This window comes from Hemicordylus capensis, chromosome 14 (genome assembly GCF_027244095.1).
Source record: "Hemicordylus capensis ecotype Gifberg chromosome 14, rHemCap1.1.pri, whole genome shotgun sequence".
Classification (NCBI taxonomy): Eukaryota; Metazoa; Chordata; class Lepidosauria; order Squamata; family Cordylidae; genus Hemicordylus; species Hemicordylus capensis.
In genome coordinates, this window is record NC_069670.1 from 7,127,141 (window position 1) to 7,151,169 (window position 24,029).

At 50.7% G+C, this 24,029-nt stretch overlaps 2 protein-coding genes across 3 annotated transcripts in view; both read left to right on the top strand.

Moving 5' to 3' along the window:
- The first annotated feature begins 5,642 nt into the window (after positions 1-5,642).
- Positions 5,643-15,726, top strand: LOC128337619 (lens fiber membrane intrinsic protein-like). Its single transcript, XM_053278864.1, has 6 exons — positions 5,643-5,860; positions 6,487-6,518; positions 10,120-10,369; positions 11,918-12,058; positions 12,953-13,087; positions 14,291-15,726. Exons 1-6 carry the CDS (start codon positions 5,854-5,856, stop codon positions 14,356-14,358), a joined length of 633 nt encoding a protein of 210 aa, XP_053134839.1. The 5' UTR covers positions 5,643-5,853; the 3' UTR covers positions 14,359-15,726.
- A 4,797-nt stretch (positions 15,727-20,523) lies between these two features.
- Positions 20,524-24,029, top strand: part of NECTIN4 (nectin cell adhesion molecule 4) — a 75,690-nt gene continuing 72,184 nt past the window's right edge. The window contains exon 1 of one of the 2 annotated variants that reach the window (XM_053278739.1): positions 20,524-20,696. The gene's annotated coding sequence lies outside the window, so the exon portion shown is untranslated. Of the gene's footprint in view, positions 20,697-21,618; positions 21,728-24,029 lie in introns of those variants that run through there. The other variant, XM_053278740.1, reaches the window with a different exon arrangement.

Here is a 24,029-nt window from a genome sequence, read left to right on the forward strand (position 1 = left end):
AAAGTTGGACGTGGGTCTTTGGATCCAGCTGCTTGTACTTCTGTTTCTGGAAATTCCAGAGTACATCACCTGAATAAATGAAGTACAGTTGTGCATCTTTGTGGTATTTTTGCATCATAAGAACATAAGGCAAGCCTGGTGGATCAGGCCCAAGGCCAATCTAGTCCAGCCATCCTGTTTATTTTATTTATTTTTGTTTTATTTATTGTCAAATATGTATACTGCCTTTCATTAAAACAATCCCAAGGCGGTGCACACAGAAAAATTAAAACAAGACTATAAAAATTACTCAGCTAAAATATTAAGCTAGAATATAAAAACAGATCTGACTAAAAAGATTTAAAATACAAGCACAATATAACCATACAAAATACAAAGAAGCAGCAGTAGAGATGGGATACCACACATCCCTCCACCCTTTATAACACCCAAAATTGAATTGATTTAAAATGTAGTGACAAAGTCTTGAAGTCTTTTTAGGTGGTTTCCTGTCACACACACTTCTCCCAAGTCTTGGGTTCTCTGGCACAGGAGCCGTTTGTTCTTCTGGTACTGAGGATTGTCCATTGCTTTCATCAGCCACACCTGCAAGGTCAGAACTGGAGGCAAGATGAAATTCCTCTCCAGTTCCTATCCTGAGACCAGACTCTCTTCCCTCTTTTCTCATAGTACGCATGCTTAAAAGTCTTGAACTGTTCCATTTCTTTTCAACACCCAATAGGACATAATCTCCTTGGATTTTGATTATTTGTTTTGGTCTAGAAAATTGGGAACATCCCTTTCTCAATTTTTTGAACAAAGTCCCCCACCTGAAATATTTTGCTATTTTGCACCCCATTTCTGATCCGCATACAATTTATATTTTTGTTGCTTCTCCCCTACCTACCACAAATCTCTGCATCCTCAGGGTGAGATGGCATGGCAAACCCTATCAGTTGTTGCCATTGTGTAAATTTGGTGGTAGCCTTGTGTCCTCTCAGCAGTTTAAAAGCTGATTTTCTTGTGGTAGAATGAGGAGGAGTTCAAAAAGCAAACAGAGTTTCACAGATTGCCTCTTTCCAGGGTTGATGTTGTGTAGTAGCCAGTTCTAAACTTTCCTCCACTGACCTGTTCATTCTTTCCGCAAAGCCATTCCCTCGAGGATGGTACAAGGAAAAGAGTATTGTGTTCTAACCTATGGTTATGCAAATAATGCTCCCTTCCAATGGAAGTAAATTGTGTCCCATTATCAGTCACCAATTCTTTAGGAAGACCTTTCCTTGCAAAAACTGCAGCCATGAACTGGATCACCTTGTTTGTAGTAATGTTGTCAGCAAATGAAACTTCTGGTCGCCTGGAATAATAATCCACCCTCACAATAACAAATCTTTGTTCTGTCGTTTGGTTATCAAAAGACCCCATTACAGTCAGCCAGTCTTTACTACGGTCTTTGACCAATATCACATCTAAAACGATATAAAATTTTAAACATAGCCATATTAATAACATAACTGTACACTGGAACTGTATGTGTGATAGACGATTTCACATCTATTAGCAAATATTTGATGTAGAATTCGTCTGATCGACTTTATATATTTCTCAACTAGATGTTGTACGACCAGACAGTAGTCAGTTGTAGAATGCCCTGGTCTAAAGCCTGCCTACTTGTCTTCCAGGAATTGCTCCTGCTTCAACCAGTCCATGAGTTTCTGATCTAATAGCCTAGCATACACGTTGCTGATAATATTAAGTAGGCTTATGGGTCTGTTATTAGATGGAACATTTCTATTACCCTTTTTGAAGATAGGTACCACAATTGCCAGACCCCAGTTTTCTGGTATGCGGGCTGAGTTGTTTATATGGGTAAATAAGGCTGCCAACACTTGTGCCTACCACTCAGGATTTGCCTTGATCATCTCAGCTGGGATAAAATCATTTCCAGGGACTTTGCCACATTTAAGTTGATCAACAAGTTGTTGTTACTGGGGGCCAATTCTGAATACTTTTGAGTGAGAGCTCTGACTCAGGGGTGGGATGATTGGCACTACCAAAAAGTGGATTAAAATGTGCCTCCCATACCGTAGCTGGAATGCAGTGAGTCAGGGATGTCGAGTCCCTCTGAATTATCTGCAGAGCAAGTTTTCCCCAGGGACCATTGGGATACTCTACTGGAGTCAAGGGGGTGGTGAAAGCCTTTTGCAGTTTGTCACATACAGCACAAGCCATACAGTGCCTGATCACATTTTCAATGTATTTGTCCATATTTGGCCACCAGAATTTTCTCTGGTTTGCCTTTTAGTCAAGCTCATGCCCAGGTGACCTTCGTGGGCAATTTTGATCATTTTTGCTTGTAAGGAGGTTGGCACCCCCAAACGATCTGTCCTCAGCATCAGCTCATTGAGAAGTGACAGCTCACTCGCTATGTGCATGTGTGGTTGAAGATGATCAGGTACCTTGTTTTTACAAGGCCATTCATTAGTTATGTAAGGTTTAAGTTCAGTAAGCACTTGATCAGCACTGAGGGCCGCTTTCTGTTCCAAAGACATGCTCACTCCATGAGTGGAAGAAGCTCTATGCACAATTACTACTCCTTGTCTTCTGGGATCTCCTCTTGGCCTGGAAGTGGAAGTTGAGATAAACAATCTGCCATTGTATTCCAAAGACCTGGAAGATATTCCACCTGGGCGTTTTCTGGACTACGAGATTTGCAACAGGTAAAGCATTGCAAAGTGTGACGGAATAGTACAACGGTTTAAAACTGAGAGTAAAACGTTATTCATTGTAGGCTGGTGGCCATTCATATTTTCCGTCCATTGCAACGTGTTTTCAAGGCAGGACTGTCCATATTCTCCTTGAAACGTGTTTCTCTGCCCCTCCTCCTGCTCCATTTGGGTCAATGGAGTTGTGGGGGTGGGAACGTGAATTTGTTTTTTGTAACTTCTCAGCTGCCTTGCACAAATTCACCAGCAGGGGGAAGCACCATTCCAAAACAAAAATCTAACTTTGTCTTGCATCATTCCAGTTTTGCCCAAGGAATAACCGGGGGGGGGGGGAATTGAAAAAAGAAAAGAGGGGGAATGGGGTGCATGAGGAGATCCTTTGGAGTGACAAAACAAGGGAACTGCTTATGGGAGTGTGTGAAAGGGAACCCTGTGGCGAGCCAGGAAGGGGGAAAGACAGGAACGGGTGCGCCTCCAGAGAAATAAATGGGGGGGGGAGGCGAGCGCTCCTCCTGTGAGGGCTGTGGGATTGCACAGAAGTAAATGAACAATGATTCGGTTCAATGGCTTTCCTTTTAAGTAAGTGACTGTTCTCTCTCCTTGGCCTTGTAGTAAGCAAGTGGGATTGCACAGAAGTAAATGATTTAGTTCAATGGGCTTCCTCTCCAGTAAAAAGTGCACCAGAAAGGGTTGGATTCAGAAACCTGCTCAGTTGGACTAGTATGACTCTCCGGCCAAAGTAGCAAATTAAAAGGGGAATGCACAAAAGAACCCCAGTGGAATAATAATAATCATAACAACAATTAATAATTAATGACAACAACCCCATCCAATCTTCTCCACCCCCCTTTGCTTCTGTGTTGACAAGCTCAAGTTATATTGGAAGCAAGGGGAGGAGGAGGGAGGTGTGGGGTTTGGGATCTGTAGGGAGGAAAGGAGGAGAAAGCCGGGATTTCTCCCTGCCTGTTTCTCTCCCCATGGCGAGGGGGCAGAGGAAGCAAGCACGGGTGGGTGGTGGGGGGAGAACTGTCCATATTGCAACACGCTGCAATGCATAAACTCCGTTGCAAGCTTCCCTACCAAGGAAAAGTACAGCTACTTTTCTGCAATGTGATTACCATGTTATAGGGCCATAATACATCATTAAAATTTGAAACAAGGCATCGGATATATGAATAGTGCCCTGCTGACAGCGCAGCGAGCGTGATGTCAAAACACTGGCAATATGGAAATATGGAGGGGCACTTAATCTGGGAAATGCCCTGGAAATCAAAATGTAATCTGGAAAATGCCCTGGAAATCAAAACCCATAAGTCTGGTGATTTACTTGGGGATTCTAGGGGGTCACTTGAATTGATCCCCATGGAGTACATAAAGCAGCTAGGGGTTTATGGTTTTCCCATAAAGTGAATTTTCTGCCCCACTAGTAAGTCCTGAAGTGCCTCACCACCCAGAAACATGCTAGAGCATTTCTCTGCAGAGAGTCTGTCAGTTTAGCATCATGCTCCTCAGTGGTTTTGCCATACATTAAAATGTCACCCTGAAAGTAAGTGATGTCATCGATAATCCCCAAAATGGCAAGCAGAGCAAAGAGGCACCCTTTTAAAGTGGCGATTCCCTTTATTTAGCGGGGGAGAGCAACTGGCCGTATCCATCCCCAGCACAGCATCCCTCTAGTGGCTGTTGCTGGTGTCTACCTTATGTTTCTTTTTTCTTTATTGGATTATGAGCCATTTGGGGACAGGGATATTGATTTATATCTATGTAAACTACGTTGGGAACTTTTGTTGCAACGCGGTATATAAATATTTATTGTATTTGTTGTGGTGGTGTTCCAGGAGCAGAGGAAGACGGCACGGCGGTGAGTCTCCAAGTTCCACTAGCCAGACGGACTCCTCCATCCCTTGATCTAGCTGGCCCTGCTGGGACACAGCAGGCAGGCAGGCAGGCAATTCTGGGCCCAGCCCAACACTACAAAGCTGTCGCTGCTCCACTGGGAATCCAAGGTTTAGCTTGCAACTTTTTGCTAACCACTCACTGAGGGGAGTAGGCTGCAAACCATGGGATGTGGAGCTTTACACTCAGTGAATGCAAGGATTTTGGGATGGCACGGAGGGCGAGTTGTAAGCAAGCACCATTTGTGACCTTCAGTGTGGAACATCGGAAGCTGCCGTCGACCGAGTCAGACCCTTGGTCCCATCTAGCTCAGTATCGTCTACACAGACTGGCAGCGGCTTCTCCAAGTCTCTCTCAGCCCTATCTCAGAGATGCCAGGGAGGGAACTTGGCATCTTCTGGATGCAAGCAGGCAGATGCTCTTCTCAGAGCGGCCCCATTATCCCGCCCCCCGCCCCCAGGAACGCCTTACAGTGCTCACACATGAAGTCACCCTTCCAAATGCAAACCAGGGCACACTCTTCTTAGCAAAGGGGGCAATGCATGCTTGTTGCCGCATAACCAGTTCTCCTCAGGGGGCGCGTGTTGTTTAGTTGTGCTTTTGGGACCCCTGCAGCTCCTGTAGATTTCTTCTTCGGTAGCCCTCAGGCGGAGCTGAGCGCAACAACAGAGAGCGGTGGTGTTTCTAGCCCTGCGGGGTCCCTCCCTTTCCCCTGCCAGTAACATGAACTTCTTCTTGAGGAGGAGGATGGATCCGCTGGGGCCTGAAGACCAGCAGGGCGCGTGACGGCCACCGATCCTGTGTCCTTGCAACCAGCCCCAGAATCCTGCCCTCCTGGTTCCCCTTGGAGACCTGCAAGGATTTTGCAGGAGGCTCCTTTACCATTGCCGGTGACAAGCCGCAACACGGAGGCCTGGCCTGCATCTCGCTCTTGTTGCCAGGATGGGGGCTGCTGGGGCCTGCTAGACTGTCAAGAATGGCATGGCGGTGGGGCGGGATCGCATCGGAGGGCGGCCGGGGCTGGTTTTGAAAGCTGTCCTTCCGTGAAATGCAGGCAGCCCTCACGGGTCAGCTCTTGGGGCAATTTTGACTGGGCTTACAGGACCGAGACTTGTGGACCACCACGAGGAGTACCCAAGAGCCACAGTGGGGGCCCCCGAAAGGCCCACTTTTGGGGGCACAGCGCTGCCCTCCTACAAGAACCTTCCCGGAGTGCTGCTTCTTTCTTCTTCCTCCAGGTCCCAACCCAAAGACGATGTCAAGTAAAGTTGTCCTTGTTTCGACTCTTGGTGTTTGGGGCTCAGGAAGGGGGTCCACCTCCAAAGGGTGGGTGGGGTGGGGTGTTCAGAGAGGACCCACACCCTGGAGGTGTGGCACGCATGTCTTCAGCAGGGTGAAGCCCGTCTGTCTCCAGGAGGCCCAACCCAGGCTGCAGAACTGAATGCTGATCTGCTCAGCCGCCCGACTGCCCCAGACTTCCCTCTGGCTGCCTGCCAGGGAGAGAAACAGACAAGAAAACCCGAAACCAAACAAGGAGACTGTTTCTTTTAAAAACAGCAAACAAATCAGCCTGGTTGATTCCAGCGGAAGGTGTTGCTTGTCTTGTTTTTGCAAAGAAACCCCCACACACGAAACCTGTTTTGAAAAACGTTCCTGGAGAGGGAAGGGTCCGTTCTCTGGGCAAGGAAGGAAGCCCCACGCAGGCAGTTCCTACCCACAGCAAATCCCCGATTCCCAACGGTGGATGGATCCCAAACGAGCAGGGCCACCTAGAAAGGCTGCTGGTTGGTTGCATCGGAGCCAGAATGAGAGGGGGGGATGGACTGGGAAACCCCCCAGGTCTTGGGATTGCTAACCCAAGAGAATTTATTTCTTCTCTTCTCTACAGGCTCCCTGAATATCTGGAGCAGGGACAGAAGGGTGAATGAGGGGGCTTCCCCAAGTCTCCAAGGTGGATCATCTGAAAAATGATAAAGAAGTTATATCTAATGGTCAACCAATTCAGGAGTCACATGTAGTGCACCCCCCTCCCCCCCAAAAAACACCCCTCTGTCCGCAGAAGAATTGTCCTTCTTCTCCCCTGAGGCATTGCCCGAAGTTGCTGTTACTTTTGAGAAAGATAATTTGTTGGAGGTAGAGGCAAATGTGATTGCACATGAAATTATCTTCGAGAAGCCAGGGAGGGAACTTAAAACATTCTGCTCTTCCCAGAGCGGCTCCATCCCCTGAGGCCAGGGCTCACACTTCTAGTCTCCCTTTCATATGCAACCAGGGCGGACCCTGCTTAGCTAAGGGGACAAATCATGCTTGCTGCCACAAGACCAGCTCTCCTCTCCAAGTTGTATGTAAAACATTTGCATGTTACATTGCAAGACTGGTGTGAACAGGAGGGAATTATAGCAGAGGAGCAAGTGGGGCTTTAAGAGGGGCTTAAACAAATTCATGGAAGACAGGTCTATCAATGGCTGCTAGTCTGGGGGCTATAGGCCACCTCCAGCCTCAGAGGCAAGATGCCTCTGGATCCCAGTAGCAGGGGAGCAGCAGCAGGAGAGAGGGCCTGCCCAGGGTGTCGCTATAATTGTGAGGATGGGTTCAAAGAACTTGGGCCCCTCAGATTCTGAGGCTCCCCACCTCCACCCCTCCCTATTTTCTTCATTATCGCCTTCACTCCGAGGGGCCTGGTAATCTGGAGGTTACCAGCTGGTGCACCACTGTTTTCAGGTCATTTACCGTCTTGCAGATTACAACCCCCAACAATTAGCACCTCCATCTTGCTTAGATTCTGCCTCAGTTTATTATCTCTCGTCCAGTCCATTACTGCCGGTAGGCAGGCATTTAAGGGGCTAATGCCATTTCCTGATATCAGTGACAAGGAGAAATAGATCTGGGTGTCATCAACATATCAATAATACCCAGCACCAAATCCCCTGATGACCTCACCCCAAATCATGCTGGCTACCACAAGACCAGTTTAAAAGAATTAAACTTGCATATATTTGTGCAGTTCTGAATGTTCCTTTTGAAAAACCCTGCAGTTACCGTAACTGACTGGGGCAGTGACGCAGGGGGATTGGGGGGGGGGAGTGATAGTATCTGCCTGCTTTGCTTATTCCCGCCACAAGAGAAAAGGCCCCCAACTCTCCCCCACTTCATAGCTTTGTGCATCAGCAAAATCACAAGCCGGGAGATGCAGCTCATGAGAACCAGAGGCTGCGAGAGCTTTCTGTTCTATTGTCACTCTTGTCACCTTTCGGACAATGTGCCAGAGGGAGGGACTCTATAAAAATGCCCCCTTCTCAGCACTTCTGCTCTTGGTTCGCTTCCATGGGAGAAAAAAAGGAGAGAGAAAAGCACGAGGGAACAGAAACCGAGTTAGCAGCGAGCAGTGGCTTGCCAGCTTCCCTTTGATTTGGTTTTTTCTTTCTCGGGCGATGGTTAACCCAGGGCGTGAGCGCTGACGGTAAGTTGAACATGGCTTGATCACCAGCTCTTTTCACTCCAGACCTGACAGTTCTGGCATGGCTGAGAGAGCACATAGTCCTCATGGTGTTCAGACAAGGATCTGGGAGCAAGATAATTGCCTGTTCCCTTTGCTACCTGCGTGAGAGGTAACACACCTGGGAAGCTGGTTGTGTGAATTAAGCTGAACTTGGGGGGCACCCAAGGAAAACGTGTGGGCCACTGGGCCATCACAACCAGAGTTGCTTCTGGCCAGCCCTGACAGCAGATTGTCGTAAACCCACTTGTTAGTCCTGATCCAATGTTTTGAATGGAAGGAGGAAGGTACGGAACAATAACTCATACAGAGCTGCAGCGGGCAAGCTCTGCTGGGCGGTGGGTCATTCTGGGTCATTAAACTCCCCCTGAGTTTATATGGGCTGTGAAATGGAATTTGGACTTCTCTCTAGATCAGTGGACCTTGCCTTGGAGGCCTGGAGACTGAGCCCATCATTCTTGTTAGCTGGAAATCCTTTAGACCCTTGGTAATTAGATCGGGCATTCCACACTCGTCAATTTTGCGGCTCAGGAGAAACTGATTTCTGCATCCCAGGACTGGTTGACTATATAGAGGCAGGGCTTTCCATGTGTTTTCCCTCGGAGACGTACTTCCGTGATGGTGATAGATTGCAATTCCCCAGCCCTGAAATTGGGAAGAGGCAATTCCTAGGTTTTTGCTGCCTTCACTGATGTTGTGACAGTTGTGTGGTGTGTGGCTGCGTATCACAGGAACCATCTGAGTTGGAAGGGGCCATCTAGTCCAACCCCCTGTTCGAAGCAGGAAAGCCAGATGGCAGCCCAGCCTCTGCTTGAAGACTCCTCAGTGAGAGAAAGCCCCCCCCACCCCCGGTCACTGGTTGCATTGTCAAATTGTTCTTAGAATTAAGAGGTCTCTCTTAATGTCCATCCAAAATCTACCCTCCTATAACTGAAGCCCATTAGATTCAGTGCTGCCCTGAACTCTGCTAACTGAGCAATGATGCACCTTTTAATGTGGTGATTCTCTTATCTTTAGCAGGGGGAGAGCAACTGGTCCTCTCCACCCCCAGCACAGCGTACCTCCGGTGGCTGTTGCTGATATCTGCCTTATGTTTCTTTTTAGATTGTGAGCCCTTTGGGGACAGGGGACCATTTTATTTATGTATTATTTATTTTTCTATGTAAACTGCTTTGTGAACTTTGGTTGAAGAGGAGTGGTATATAAATATTTGTAGCAGTAGTACAGCCGTAGAAGAGAATAAGGCCGCATTCACACGTAACGCGGAACCACAGTTGAATAGGCCTGCGGTTCCATGGACGTGACGTCCGAATGTGGAGAACTGGTGACGAAACAGGTGATGAAACCAAGGGCTCAGAATTGGAACTCCAGTCTGAATCCTCAGGTTGCAGTGAGTTCCACCGCCGCAACCCAAGATCCCAGGCCGCCTGTGGTACTTCCAAATTCGGAACCTAGGGCGAATGGTCCTAGAACCGGAGTTGGGGGAGGAAGCTGTGATTGGCTGTGTGGGCTGTCCTTCCGTAAAGGAACCCCGCACAGCCAGCAACCCTGCCTTTCTGTAGACTCGTTGGCCCAGCAGCCGCTCATCCAAATGACGTCACGGGTGGCAACGATCTATTCAAACTGCGCAGGTGCGCCTTGCAGTTTTCGAATGGCCGCTCCGCCCGCAGCTGCAGCCGCCACGGGCTGGGGGGAGCATGCTCAGCTCACCCCCCACTGCTGCACATGGCAGCAAAAAGTACAGAAAAGCCGCAGTTCAGTGAGGCTGGGCCCTCGTGGTGGCGGCAGCAGAGGGAGGCCTCGCGGCGGCAGCGTCAAAATCAGGGAGGTGTGCCACTGGCTAGACGGACCAAAGCTCGAATAAGTAGAAGGCGGCTTCCTGTTTTGCTCCTATGTAACGTCAAGTGCAGACGAAAACGGGCTTGGGAACTGGTGTTGGGTGCAGCATCCAACTTCCGGAGGCTCTCGGCTTCCATTCAAAAGCAGCAGCAAGCCTTTAACCCTTCCTCTCCCTCCCCGCTCTAGGCAGACCCGTCTCCTCTGGTCCTTCTGCACGAGGAGGGCCCCCCTCCGGAGCCCCAGACCAGCGGGTGGCCAGTGATGGTCAGCTTGATGGGCGGGGGACTGCTGTGCGCAGCCTCCGGCCTGGTCCTCCTCATCGTTGCCACGGCGACTGACTTCTGGATGCAGTACCGCTACTCGGGCAACCTCAGCAACCAAGGGCTGTGGCGGTTCTGTGTGGGCGGCAAGTGCCACCCCCACACCATCACCCTCGGTAAGGGGTGCCTCTGGCGGTGGTCCTTCCTGAAAGGCGGCCGGGAGGGAGCCCGGCGGGCAGCTGGAGGGAGTGGGCTCGGAGGCATGGGGCCAGGACCGAGAAGGCCCTGCTCGCTTCCCATCACACAGACTCTGGCTGTCCCTCGGTACCAGGAATGGGACCTCTTTTCGGGAAACTGCCCCTGCTTAATCACTGTCCCTGTTTTTTGGCCTCTGGAGCAGGAGCAGGAGAAGCCCACCCACTAGGCAGAGTTAGGTGGTCGCCTAGGGCTCCAGCTCTTGGGGGGCGCCTAAGCAGTGCCAGAATACAGCCCGGCCAGTTAGTCCCTCTCGTATCACACTCCAGTACTACTGCACGGTGGTGGAAGAATGTCAGATTTCACCCCTCCCCCTGCTCCCCCAAAGGGCCTGCACCGCCTGCACCCCGAAATAGTCTTCTTTGCTAATGGCACCTCAGTCTCCAATAAAGAGCTAGTCTCACAGGCTGCCCCCCTCTCTTGGATTAGTTGCCTGCCTCAGTGTTCATTTCCAAAAAGGGATGGTCTTGGACTGGATTTCCACCTTAGCAGCAGCATTTCTTCATCTCTGAAGCATTAGAGTTTTGGGAACTGGGAACTCACTCCCACTGGATCCTCATACTAGTCACTGGCTGGTCATCTGCATGGGCGAGTCATTTGATCCAGAGAATGAACAGCCTGCATGGCCCACCTTAAAGCCGGGGCTCTGAACTTCTTGGCTGGGGGGCACTGAAGTAAAACTTTGCCTAGGGTGCCAAAAACCCAACAGGAGCCATTGTTTTCCCATCTCGCTCAGTGTTTTCTACACTGACTGGCAGGAGCTCTCTAAGGTTGCAGGTAGGAGTCTCTCCCAGCCCTACCTGGAGATGCTGCCAGGGATTGAACCCAGAACCTTCAGCATGCAAAGCAGATGCTCCACCACTGAATTATGGGTGCAGCTGAGGAAGATATGAAGCTGCCTACTGAGTCAGACCCTTGGTCCATCCACCTCAGCATTGTCTACACGGACTGGCAGCAGCTCTCCTGGGCTTCAGGCAGGAATCTCTTTCAGCCCTACCTTCGAGTTGCTGCCAGGGTGTGAACCTGGGACCTTCTGCATGCCAAGCAGATGCTCTGCCCCTGAGCGCCGACCTCATCCTCTAAGGCAGCCGTGGGCAACCCTTCCGCTCTTGCAGAACTACAACTCCCACCATCCCCAGCCACAATTGGTTGTGGTGGGGGGTGATGGGAGTCGGAGTTCCACCACAGCTGGACTTGCATGTGGCCGCCCATCCAGATGCAAACCAGGGTGGGCCCTGCTTAGCAAAGGGGGCAATGCCTGCTCACTTCTGCAAGACCGGCTCTCCACCCCTCTCATATGCACGCCATATCCTGCCCCATTCTTTAGAGAATAAGGGGCTTTCCATATTGGCCCGCCCTCGATGTGGCTAGACTACCATCCCTTCAGCCCTGGAGGCTGGGGGTACCCACCTGGAGACCTCTTGCTCCAGAGGGCCCCTTTTCACTTGTGTGTGTCCTTCCCCACACAGCCTTCTGGGATGCCACCCGGGCCTTCATGCTGCTCTCCATCCTCTCCTCCTTTGCGGGGATCATCTTGGGACTCACCGCCTACTCCAGCGGTGCCCGGTCCGCCCGTATCCGCTCTGCGGGGATCGCGCTGATGATCGCAGGTACGTGCAGCCGCTCAGAGAGATGGATTGGGGTAGGGTTACCACGTCCCCCGGAATCTAGGGTAGCCCCTGGATTTTGGCTCCTCCCCCCGGCTGCTAAATTCCACCCAGATTTACATGGATTTCAAATGCTCTGCCCGGATTGCCCGGATTTTACTCTGGATCCGATCCCATGGGAGGGCAGAAAAGGAGGGGAAAGTATACAAATCTGTCAAATGAATACATTTTTTAAAATGCACATTTTGGAATCTTGAATATGGCAACCCTCGATGCCAACCCGGGAGAGGAGGGAAGCAGGGAGGAGAAAGGTGATGCAGCCCCAAGCAGTCAAAAAAAGTGTGTGTGTTGCGGGGGAGAAATCTCCAAGGTACCGACACAATCGATGATCATTTTATTCAGCCTTCCCGGATGCGTTTCAAGCAAAATGTGCTTCTTCGGGGGCAACGGTAGAAGCATTTTTGTGACACGTTGTGGTCATTCACACAATCAAAAATGAGTTTCTGCTTGGGTTGAGATGCTGTGTGTGCTCCTAATTTTTGGTGGTAGGGAAGCAAGGTAGGAGGGAAACTGGGGTAGAAGTGATTCTGTGGAAGCAGGGGAGGAGGAAAATCTGGGTAGTTTTTTTCATCCGTTCTGGGCTGCTTTGTAAGTTGACCAAAAAGGCAAAATAAAATAAAAAAATTTAAGAGAAAGAAACAAAAACCCTGCCAAGTCAACAACTTGATTGGAAAACATTTCGGGAGCATTGCCTGCATCTCGCACCTGCAGGTGATGATGGGAGTTGTTGTCCGAGGACATCTGGGGACTCCGGCTTGGGAACCTCTGATGTCCACGATCCGGGGACATTTGGGGCAGAATCCCTCACCCTGTTGTTCCTCCCCCTTCCTCCCCCAGGTCTCTTAGCCTTGTTGGGCGTCTCGGTGTACACAGGCGTGACGGTGAATTTCTACGGCAAGCGGTACGCCGAATGGCGCTTTTCCTGGTCCTACATCCTGGGCTGGATCGCTGTCATCCTGACCATCTCTGCAGGTACCTTTTGACCCTCAATGCTTCCCTTCCCTACAGAGGTGTAGGAAGTCCAGCGGAGGCCCCAGTTCAGCATGGCCGCCAGCGGGCCCCCTAGCCACGCCCCTTGCTTCTGATGTCAGGCGTAGTGGGCGTGGCTTCGCCCACAAACCGGAACCGCACACCTCTGTCTTTCAGAAGCTTAGCCAGCGCTGGCACCTCAGCCTGGCTGGGAATGTATCTCCCTGCCTTTTAAAGCAGGGAGACCCGCAAGGCGCAGCTCCTGAGCGTGGCAGCCCGGGTTCTTTGAACCCGTCCGCGCAGTGGCGGCTCTGCCCCTGCTTCCCCACGCGCCCCCTGTTCCTGCTTCTCAGACACCGCTCAGTCAAGGGAGGAGAGCTGGTCTTGTGGGTTGCAAGCAGGGATTGTCCCCTTGGCTAAGCAGGGTCTGCCCTGGTTTGCATTTGAATGGGAGACTCCATGTGCGAGCGCTGTAAGAGATCCCCCTGAGGGGATAATGGGACCACTCTGGGAAGAGCACCTGCCCACTTGCATGAAGATGTGAAGATGGTCATTCTTCTTATCCGGGCGGTTTCCAGATTATTTATTTATTTAGTTATGTATTTATTCGATTTCTATACTGCCCTTCCAAAAATGGCTCAGGGCAGTTTACACAGAGAAATAATAAATAAATAAGATGGATCACATGCCACAGCAGGAGTAAAATGCTTCCGCTCGTACTGGAAACGACTCCCAGAATCTCAAACTCCTACAGCGGGAAAATATAGCTACCTTTTTGCGACGCACGCACCATGTGGTAGCACTATAACGCAAAGAGAAAACCCGAAAGAAGGCATCGGAATTGTGAACGGACCCTTGCTCTCAGTGCAGGGACTGTGGTGTCACCACCCTGGAAGTACAGAAGCACACTTGGCAGACCTGTAGTGACCCTGGGGGAGGGTTTAATCCGGAAAGCGCCCAGAATGTCTTGGTTCATTCATAGGCTTCTTTGGAACACTCGTCCCCCCCCCAGATTCGTTCAGCTCCTTCCCTGGCTGCTTTTAAGGCCAACCTGTTTCACTGGACATTTGCCCATATCTATCTATCTATCTATGAATGATTGTTGTTGATATTTCTGTTGTTTACCGCCTAGAGTCTTTGGAGGAAGCTGTATTTAAGACGTTTCAATCAATGCATAAATAAATAGGCTCTCTTGCTTTTCCTCAGGTGTCTTCCACATCTGTGCCGTCCCCAGGATTTCGTCCCCAGACAGCTCCAACGTGGCAAGTGCTTAACTGTCTGCCATCCTGGTGCCTGGATCCATCCCCACCCTGTCCAGAAGCAGAATATCCCCTCGCGCTCATCTGTCTGGCTCTCTGCCCCTTCCCTCAGGTCCTCTCCCCTGCTTCTCTTTCAGGACTGACTCAGCGACAAGAACAAGGAAAAATATCTGGAACGTTGATGGCGAAATGCTGGCAGAAACCTACTGCTTTCGCCTGTCCTTGCCATCTTGACTGGAGCACTGGTCGAAACTCCCACACGTGTCCTGCCTCCCACATGAGCTCTTGCATTTTCATTGAGAACCAATGAGTCAAAATGGCAAGGAAGCCGATTTAGGCTAGCCATTAGGAAGAATTTCCTCACTGGACCAGCGGTTGGACAGTGGAACAGTCTGCCTCATGCAGACTCCTCCACTGGAGGTTTCTCGACAGAGTCTGGATGGCCACCTGTCAGGGATTCTGGAGCAGATTCCTGCACTGAGCCGCGGGGGTGGACTAGATGTCCTCCAGGGTCCCTTCTAGCGCTAACATTCTGTGACTGTACACCCAGACAATTGCTCCCTCCTCTGCTAGGCAGCTCATAAAGCTCAGCCTCCCTGTTTCCTGCTTGCTCTCAGTGCCAGCCAGAGCAGTTGGGATGGAGGTGGGGTTGAAGTCACACTCCCAGGGGTCGAGAAAGTAAGGAGTGTAGTTCAGCCACACTGGCATTCTTGTACCTGTGCCGGAGTGTGGTTTAGCGTCCATTTTCCTCCTCTGCCTTGCTCGGTGTGTGAGTCTGCTTTTGTGCCACACATCCACTAGGGGGCAGCAGCTACCAAGGGGCTGACCATGGGCAGCTCTTGTGCAATCATGCGTGGGTGCGCACCACCAATGCATTTGCTGATGTTCACAGGGCTTTTGGCAGAAGGAAAGGGCAGAGGGAGGACAGACAGTGCGCGTCAGGCTCTCCTGAAACTTCACCGTCAGTTTTCTCCGTCATCCTAGTTGTGGACAGCTCATAGTATTGTGAAATATTCTTCAGTGAGGCTTTCTCTAGAGAACAACAACTGGTCTCCACTGTCAGGACCACTGACCCAGAGGAGACCCTATCAAAGGAGGAGGAGGAGGAGGAGTGCCCCTTAGCAGTGTGCATGGACGGTTCGGCGCTGAATCCTCAAACCAGGCCGGTTCGGCAGTTGGATCGCGGACTGAACCGGGGCGGTTTGGCGATCGAAGCGAACCAACCCCAGTTTGGGCGGACCAGTTAGGCACTGAACGGGCCGCTGGCGGAGGTGGGGCGGCGATTTGATTCGATGTTGATTCGCCCCACGTTCAGATTGCATGTTAGCGTGACAATAAACAGCATGTGGAACCATAGAGGGCAAGGAGCTGCAGTCCAAAACCAGCTGCGGGGCCACAATGAAGTAGAACGTATTCGAGAACGCCTCTTAGAAAGAGACAGCTTTCTCTTTCGCTGTAGGGAACCAGAGGGTACCCTATAGCGAAAAGGCTTGACAGAGTCCCCTGAGCCCTATGAATCAACTGCGGGTGTCAGGGGTCCTCTAGCTTGAGTCCTTGGAGGTTGGACTACAACTCCCATCATCCCCTGCTACAGTGCTCAGCAGGGGTTGATGGGAGCTGTAGTCCAACCACATCGGGGGGAGCGGGGCCCCAGACTTGAGAACCGTTTGCCCTCTATGGTTCCACATTCCGTGGGTTGTCAGGCTAACATGCAAACTGAACATAGGGCCAATCAACATCAAATCAAATCAAATCTTATGTATGTATGTATTTATTTATCATATTTTTATACCGCCTAATATGTACATCTCTAGGCGGTGTACAAAATTTAAAATATTTAAAAGCCGACACAGATTCAAACAGATTAAAATATATGACGCAATGAAAATAGCATAAAACTGTGATTAAAGAAATTGTTAACATGACTAAAAATTGATTCTAATTAAAAGCCTGCAAAAACCGGAGAGTCTTGAGGGTCTTCCTGAAAACAAACAGAGAAGGAGATGCTCTTATTTCAGCAGGGAGCGTATCCCAAAGTTATTCTGGTCTGTAACCAGCAATGGTCTTGGTCTCCATCGGGGTAATGGTTTTGTAAGCTCCGACAGATCTCAAGAGCCGTGGGGCAGACACCCCATGCCACAATGCCACAATTTCCCTTCCTTTGGGAGTATATTCTTGGCAGGTCCTCGCTGAGGGAGGGAGGCAAGCAGGCCCTGATCTGGCTGTAGTCACACAGCGACGTTCATGGCTGAATGGGGGTCTTGAATTCAGGCCTCCCTGGTTTGGGTGTATCTTGTGACGGACAGACACAACACCATCAGCACACCAAAGGCGGTGTTTTACAATCCACAGTGTTGTGTTTAATTCTGCCTTTCAGTGTCAGCTTGCGGAAGGAGGAGAGGAGGTGTGTGTGTCTTGATCGGCTATTCCTGTTCCTTAATGCTAACATTCATACTGTGAAGATTCTGGACAGGCTGAGATCAAGACAAAAGCGAATGAGTAAAAAAGCAAATTTGCCAGGAACAGCTGAATCGGCAGTCTGTATTCTAGTGAATCTGTCGATTAAGACTGCGAGAGGGCAAGAAGTCGGAGTGATGATGGGTGATAATTGCTGGGTAATCAGCCAGCCAGAGGTTGCCGGTTCGAATCCCCGCTGTATTGGGCAGCAGTGATATGGGAAGATGCTAAAAGGCATCATCTCATACTGTGCAGGAGATGGTAATGGTCAACCCCTCCTGTATTCTACCAAAGACAACCACAGGGCTCTGTGGGCGCCAGGAGTCAACATTGACTTTGGGAACATTTTGTTGAAAAGCGGTATATAAATATCCATCCTATTTGTATCTTTAAAGTATTTTAAAAAGCTGTCAGAGATGTGGGGAGGCTCTTATTTCGGCAGGGAGTTCCAAAGCCTCAGGACGGCAATGGAAAAGGATGATCCTTGAATAACCACCATAGCAGCTGGTGGCAACTGCAGATGGACCTCCCTGGATTATCTCAATGTGTGGCACATAGTGAAGAAGATGTTCTCTTTAATACCCTGGGCCTAAAATGCTTAGGGCTTTATAGGTTATAACCAGCACCTTGTATTTTGTCCAGACACTTGTTGGCAGGCAGTATTGTTTGTTTAGTCTAGGAGTAATATAGGTCTCTCTGAGATAACCCAGAGACCAACCTGGCTGCTGCATTTTGCACCAATTGCAGCTTCTGGATTGCGTATAAGGGCAGCCCCACATAGAGCGCATTGCAGTAGTCAAGTCTGGAGGTTACCAGCATATGTACCACTGATCTGAGGTCATTTATCTCAAGAAATGGATGCAGCTGGTATATTTATTGATTTTGCTTATTAAAAATATAAGCATACCCCGCTCCTCCAGTGCACTACTGCTCGGGGAGGCTCACAACATTAGTAAAATAGATGCAATATCAAACAAGTAAAGAACTATTGAAATTAAACTTAAACCACATTTAAAAGTTTCAGATTCCAAGTTATCAGTGAAAAGCTAAACCAAAAAACCTAAGTAAAAGAAAAAGTAATAACTTATCAGTGAAAAGCTAAACTAAAAAACCTACCAGACATAAACAGCAAATAAAACATTTAAAAGTCTCTCTAAAAACAACAAATATTTATATACCGCTTTTCAACAAACATTTCCAAAGCAGTACATAGAGAAATAACAAACAAATAAATAACATCGAAAATCCTCTCTAAAAAGATGTGCCTTTAATTGTTTTTTTAAAACACTGAGGGAGGAAGCATGGCGAAGCTCTTCCAGGAAGAAATTCCACAGTTGAGGGGCCACAACCAAAAAGGCCCCGTCCCTTGTCCCTGCCAACCGGATCTCTGTTAGTGATGGGCCCATGAGCCCTGTCATGGGAGGAGAGCCGGTCTTGTGGTAGCAAGCATGACTTGTCCCCTTAGCTAAGCAGGGTCCACCCTGGTTACAAATGAATGGGAGACTAGAAGTGTGAGCACTGGAAGATATCCTCCCCCCCTCAGGGGATAATGGGGCTGTTCTGGGAAGAGCAGAAGGTTCCAAGTTCCCTCCCTGGCTTCTCCAAGGTAGGGCTGAGAGAGACGCCTGCCTGCAGCCTTGGAGAAACTGCTGCCAGTCTGTGAAGACAATACTGAGGTAGATAGACCAATGGTCTGACTCAGTATATGGCAGCTTCCTGTGTTCCTTCCAGGGCCTCAGGTGTATATTGGTTGAAACTGACAGAAAGCACTTCTGGAACAGAATCCACCAAATGACAGCATTTATTTAAGCAAGGGGTGTGGCCGTGGGGGTGTGGCTTTCAGGGTGGGCGTGGCCAAGGCACTGCCCACATTTCTGAGTTTGTCTCTACATCACTGCGGAGGCCGTGATGTTTTCCAGTGTCCTGGAGCATACAGGGAAATAAACAGCCACCCTGAGCCTCCCGTCCTTGTTTGTCCTGTGATTCAAAGGGCCCACTCATGAGACTCGCCTTCTTAGTCATCACGGGGGAGCTTCCGTGGGTCATTCCTGGCTGCAGTCTGCAAAGTCTGCTATGGGCGACGGTGGGGAGTCATCCCATGACCGCAAGTGTGTGGCATCTGCCAGCGAACGTTTCCTTGGGATGAAATCACCGGCCCAGGCCTCAATGGCAACTTCCTTTCCTTGACGAGGCACTGACACATGTTTCGTCTTGGGCGAGCCTCCGACATTGTGTTCCTGCTCACTCAGGATTGCCAACTGACCAGGAAAAGCCCAGGCTCCGGCGAGTTTCACAGCAGTGATGATGTTCAAGAACCAGCCACTGGGAACATTTTAGGGCAGACCTCTCCTGGCCTGTGGCCCTCCAGATGTTGCTGGACTACAATTCCCATCATCCCTAGCCACAACTGTAGCTGGGGATGATGGGAGTTGTAGTTCATCAGCATCTTGAGGACCACAGGTCGGGAACCCCCGTCTTAGAGAGCATTCAGATAAGCATGCCTGCCTGCTAACGGCTGCCGACCACCTGCTGTAAAATGCAGAGTTGTAGAGGCAGATAAAAAGTTGGCAACCCTAGCAGGTAAGTTACCTATTGAGTTAAGGAAGAGCTTCAATTATTGGCTGGTTTTCAGGAGTTCAAATCAGGGGCAGGATATCAATGCAAAACAACAATAATTAATTAATACGGCAGCATATACCGGTTACGAAGAGGATACCTGTGTTTTCCTGTCCTCCTGGTGCTATGCACAACTTCCCCAAAATGCTGGAGCAAAAGAGGAAGGGAATATTGGGTGTCTCTCTGGAAAGGCAGACTTCCCCATCCCTCTGGCTGACCTCCGGGAATCTTGAGGAAGTTGGAAGAAGGTGGGAGGGCTAGAGATGGATTTCTGGCTCCCACACCTGCTTGCTCTAAACTGGGTGGGGTTGCCAACTGATCAGAAAAAATAATGGGAGTTGTAGCCCAGCAACATCTGGGGACCCAAGCGGCCATTGTGGCAGGGGACGAAGGGAATTGTAGTTCATCAACATCTGGGAACCCAAGTGGCCATTGTGGCAGGGGACGAAGGGAATTGTAGTTCACCAACATCTGGGGACCCAAGTGGCCATTGTGGCAGGGGATGATGGGAGTTGTAGTACAGTAACATCTGGAGACCCATGTGGCCATTGTGGCAGGGGATAATGGGAGTTGTAGTTAATCAACATCTGGGGCCCCAAGTGGCCATTGTGACAGGGGGTGATGGGAATTTTAGTTAATCAACATCTAGGGCCCCAAGTGGCCATTGTGGCAGGGGGTGATGGGAATTTTAGTTAATCAACATCTAGGGCCCCAAGTGGCCATTGTGGCAGGGGGTGATGGGAGTTGTACTCCAGCAATATCTGAGGACCAGAGCTTGGGAACCCCTCTTATGGGGTCCATCGCTGCAGCTAGTAAAGGCATAGGCAGCGCAGCGGCCAACTCAGAATTTGGCAGCCTTTCAAAGGAACTTGACTACCCCCTCCAACTGGTTCCCCCACCACTCCCAACCGCGGTGGTGTGTCTGGATTTGGTGGCTCAGTGGTTGCTGCATGGCGAGGCATTCCATTGCGACAGGCCGGCAACACTTCCTGGGCTGGAGGCCAAGCCGGTGTGCGCTCCTCCAGCCTGCCGCCGGAGGGCGCCCGCGAGGCAATCCGGATCCCAGGTGGAGCGAATCCCGGCCTTTCCGCCCCAGCTGGCTGGAACTGCGTGCTCAGCAGAAAGGCTTAGTTCGGTTCCCTGCTTGTTGCGAGTTTCATGCTGCCAGCCACAGCGTTGGAGGAGCTGCGACTTCAACCAGGAATCCGATGGTGGAGTTAAAGAGCTGCCCGTTTCCAAAACGAGGTTTCTAACACAGTCTTTATTACCTGGACAAACAGGTGTGCGCGCGCTTAACTCTTTCCCTCCCCCTGAGTCCCCCTTGCCTTGTGCTGGCAAGCACGGATTGCCCTCTTTGCTAAGCAGAGTCCGCCTTGGTTTCCATTTGGATGGGAGACTCCATGTCAGCGCTGCCAAATATTTCCTTAAGGAGCTAAATGACACATCAGCTGCAGTAGCCTTTGCTTGGGGATTATGGGAGTTGTAGTCAACAGCATCTGGGAATCCCTCTTAGAGGGAATGCTGGTCCCGGGTTCAATCCCAGGTAGGGCTGGGCAGGACCTATGCTATGCCTGCAACCCTTGGAGAAGCTGCTGCCGGCCAGTGCAGACGATACTGAGTTAGATGGACCAAGGGCCTGACTCGGTATAAAGCAGCTTCCTATGTCCCCCACTGCAAATTTGCCACCCCAAAATATTTTTAGGCATTCCCTTATGCAGCTGGGATCCAAAGCCAGCCCAGTTGAGGGGGAAATGGCTACTGGGAGGAGGGAGGGAGGGAGGGAGAGGCGCCTTGGAGGCAAAATACTTCTGAATCCCAGTTGCAGGGGAGCAACAGCAGGAGAGAGGGCATGCTCTCAGCTCTTGCTTGTGGGCTTATCTGGTAGGCCACTCGACCAGATGGGCATGATCCAGCAGGGCTATTCTTATATTCTTATGACTTTGCACTTTTTTGTTGACAACAGGTCTCCTTAGTTGTGTTCCCTCCCTCTCCCCAGATTTGGCCTGCAGGTCTCTGCAAGGTGTGCCCTGTAGTCACACAATGAATTAATTGTGTGCTGCCCCCTTAAGTCCACCCCAGCATCCAGATTCCCCCTCCCCTCTCTTCCCTGTGATTGAGAGAGAAAGCCTGCTGCAGGCCTGTGCTTGGAGCCCTGCCAACAAGCTGTATATAAACTCGAATAAACCAGCTGAGTTTCCTCTGGGGACCTCGAAGTGCACAGCCACAGTGCAAAGTCTGCAGCGACGGCTTCCATGCTTGCTTTATAGAGAAGCTCTGGGCGCTAATGAGTGCTGTGTATCTCTGTACGGAGGTAACCATGGGAATGTTTCTAAAGTTCTTTTCGTTGGTCTTGTTTAAGAATTGTTTTTTAAAGCAGCCCTTCCCGGTCAATCTCACCTTGGTTCAAGAAGGCCTGCAACCTTGGGGAAGCTGCTGCCAGTCTGTGCAGACAATACGAGCCACGAGCCAGTGTGGTATAGTGGCTAGAGTGCTGGACTAGGACCGGGGAGACCCGAGTTCAAATCCCCCTTCGGCCATGAGACTTGCTGGGTGACTCTGGGCCAGTCACTTCTCTCTCAGCCTAGCCTACTTCACAGGGTTGTTGTGAAAGAGAAATTCAAGTATGTAGTACACCGCTCTGGGCTCCTGGGAGGCAGAGCGGGATATAAGTGTAATCCTCTATAATAAAGACCCTGAGTGTGCGGCCGTGCTGCCCGTGTCTTTTTCGGCGGTTCTGAGCATGCGCGGAACGCATGCTCAGAACCGCCAAAAAAGATACGGCCGCCCAGACACGGGCGGCCATGTTGGCAAGGCCGAGGAGAAGCCGGCCGAGGAGAAGCGAGCCAGCCGAGGAGAAGCGGCTGCTGCCAGGTGGGCGGGCGGGCGGGCGGGCCGAGGAGAAGTGGCCACCGCCGGGCGGGCTGGCCGGCCGAGGAGAAGCGGCTGCCGCCGGGCGCGCGAGCGGGCCGAGGAGAAGCAGCCGCCATCGGGCGCGCGGCCGGCCGAGGAGAAGCGGCCGCCGTCGGGCGCGCGGCCGGCCGAGGAGAAGCGGCCGCCGTCGGGCGTGCGGCTGGCTGAGGAGAGGCCCCGCCACCGGGCGGGTGGGATGGCCGACGAGAAGCGGCTGCCGCCGGGTGCGCAGCCCGGCCGAAGAAAAGCCCCTCCATCCCAAAACCAACTTGCAGCCGCCTATCTGGCTGCTGCTCCTGCGGCTGTTGTTGAGGGTCTCGGGCGACGGGACTCCGTCCTAGCAACTGGGAGGAAGGAAGTAGCAACTGGAAGGAGAAGGGAAGAGGAGCAAACTAGCACACACCCCCTAGAGCCCGTTATTATAACGGGCTTAAAAACACTAGTAATAATAATAGTGAGCTAGATGGACCAAGGGCCTGACTCCTTGCTATGTTGGGGGTTAAAAAAGTCCACTTTTTGCATCGGTGTTTTTGGGCAAATTTGAACTCGTGGTAAAGCCTCACAGTAAACCCACTTGCTGTCTGGGAAAACTCCTGCACTACCCTTTTGTATGTTTATCACTGAGGTGGCTGGCAGGCCGTGTCCTGTCGCTTTTTGGTCTGAGTCAGGAATGTGTATAAAGTTTGTTTTCACCTTAGATGCTCCTTGGGCTTCAATAAGATTCCTGCTGGCACCCATTAGGCGATGAAGCCTCTGTAACTCTGTCGGTTTCTTTACCCTGATAAAAAAGCCTCATGGCTTTGCAGGCGTGAGGAGGCTTTGTTACAGAAACCACTCACCCTGATGCGATGCATCTTAACACAAAACAAGAAGGATGTTTGTTTAAAGACGTTATCCGAGGTTGATTCGTTTCACTGCTGATTAATAGGGCTGAAATCTTGCTGGGTTACAAAGTTGACGACTTTGAACTTCGCACAGCACTTTACACACCATATGTGAGGTTTTTCACCTTTCCCTTCCTGCTGGAGGGAGGAGAGAGCTGGTCTTGTGGCAGCAAGCATGAATTGTCCCTTTGCTAAGCAGAGTCTGCCCTGCTTTGCATTTGAATGGGAGACTACATGTCTGTGAGCACTGTAAGATATTCCCCTTAGGGGATGGGGCCACTCTGGGAAGAGCACCTACCTGCTTGCTTGCAGAAAGTTCCCAGTTCCCTCCCTGGCAGCATCTCCAAGATAGGGCTGAGAGAGATTCCTGCCTGCAACCTTGGAGAAGCTGCTGCCAGTCTGTGCAGACAATACTGAGCTAGATGGACCAAGGGTCTGACTCGGCAGCTTCCTATGGCTAGCAGTATCTTTTGGCTTCCTGAAGATGTCTGAATCCTTTTGCCCTCAATTCCTCTGCAGTGAGTCTAATGCAACTGCCACTTAAACCTTGGATGTATTTGGGATCAGAGATTCACATGCATACCAAGCATGGGAGGAATTCCTTTACTAGCCCTCGAGGGATGCCCGGTTCTTTCATGGCGCCTGGTCATGCGCACTTCTTCCTGGGGCTATAAACAAGAGAGAACCGCTCCAGGAGGAAGGAATGGGCAACATCTTGATGTGCCGCTGTGGGGTGAAGCTGGTCTAGTGGTAGTGAGCCTCCTTTAGGAAGCTGCCGTATACTGAGTCAGACCCTTGGTCGATCTAGCTCAGTTTTGT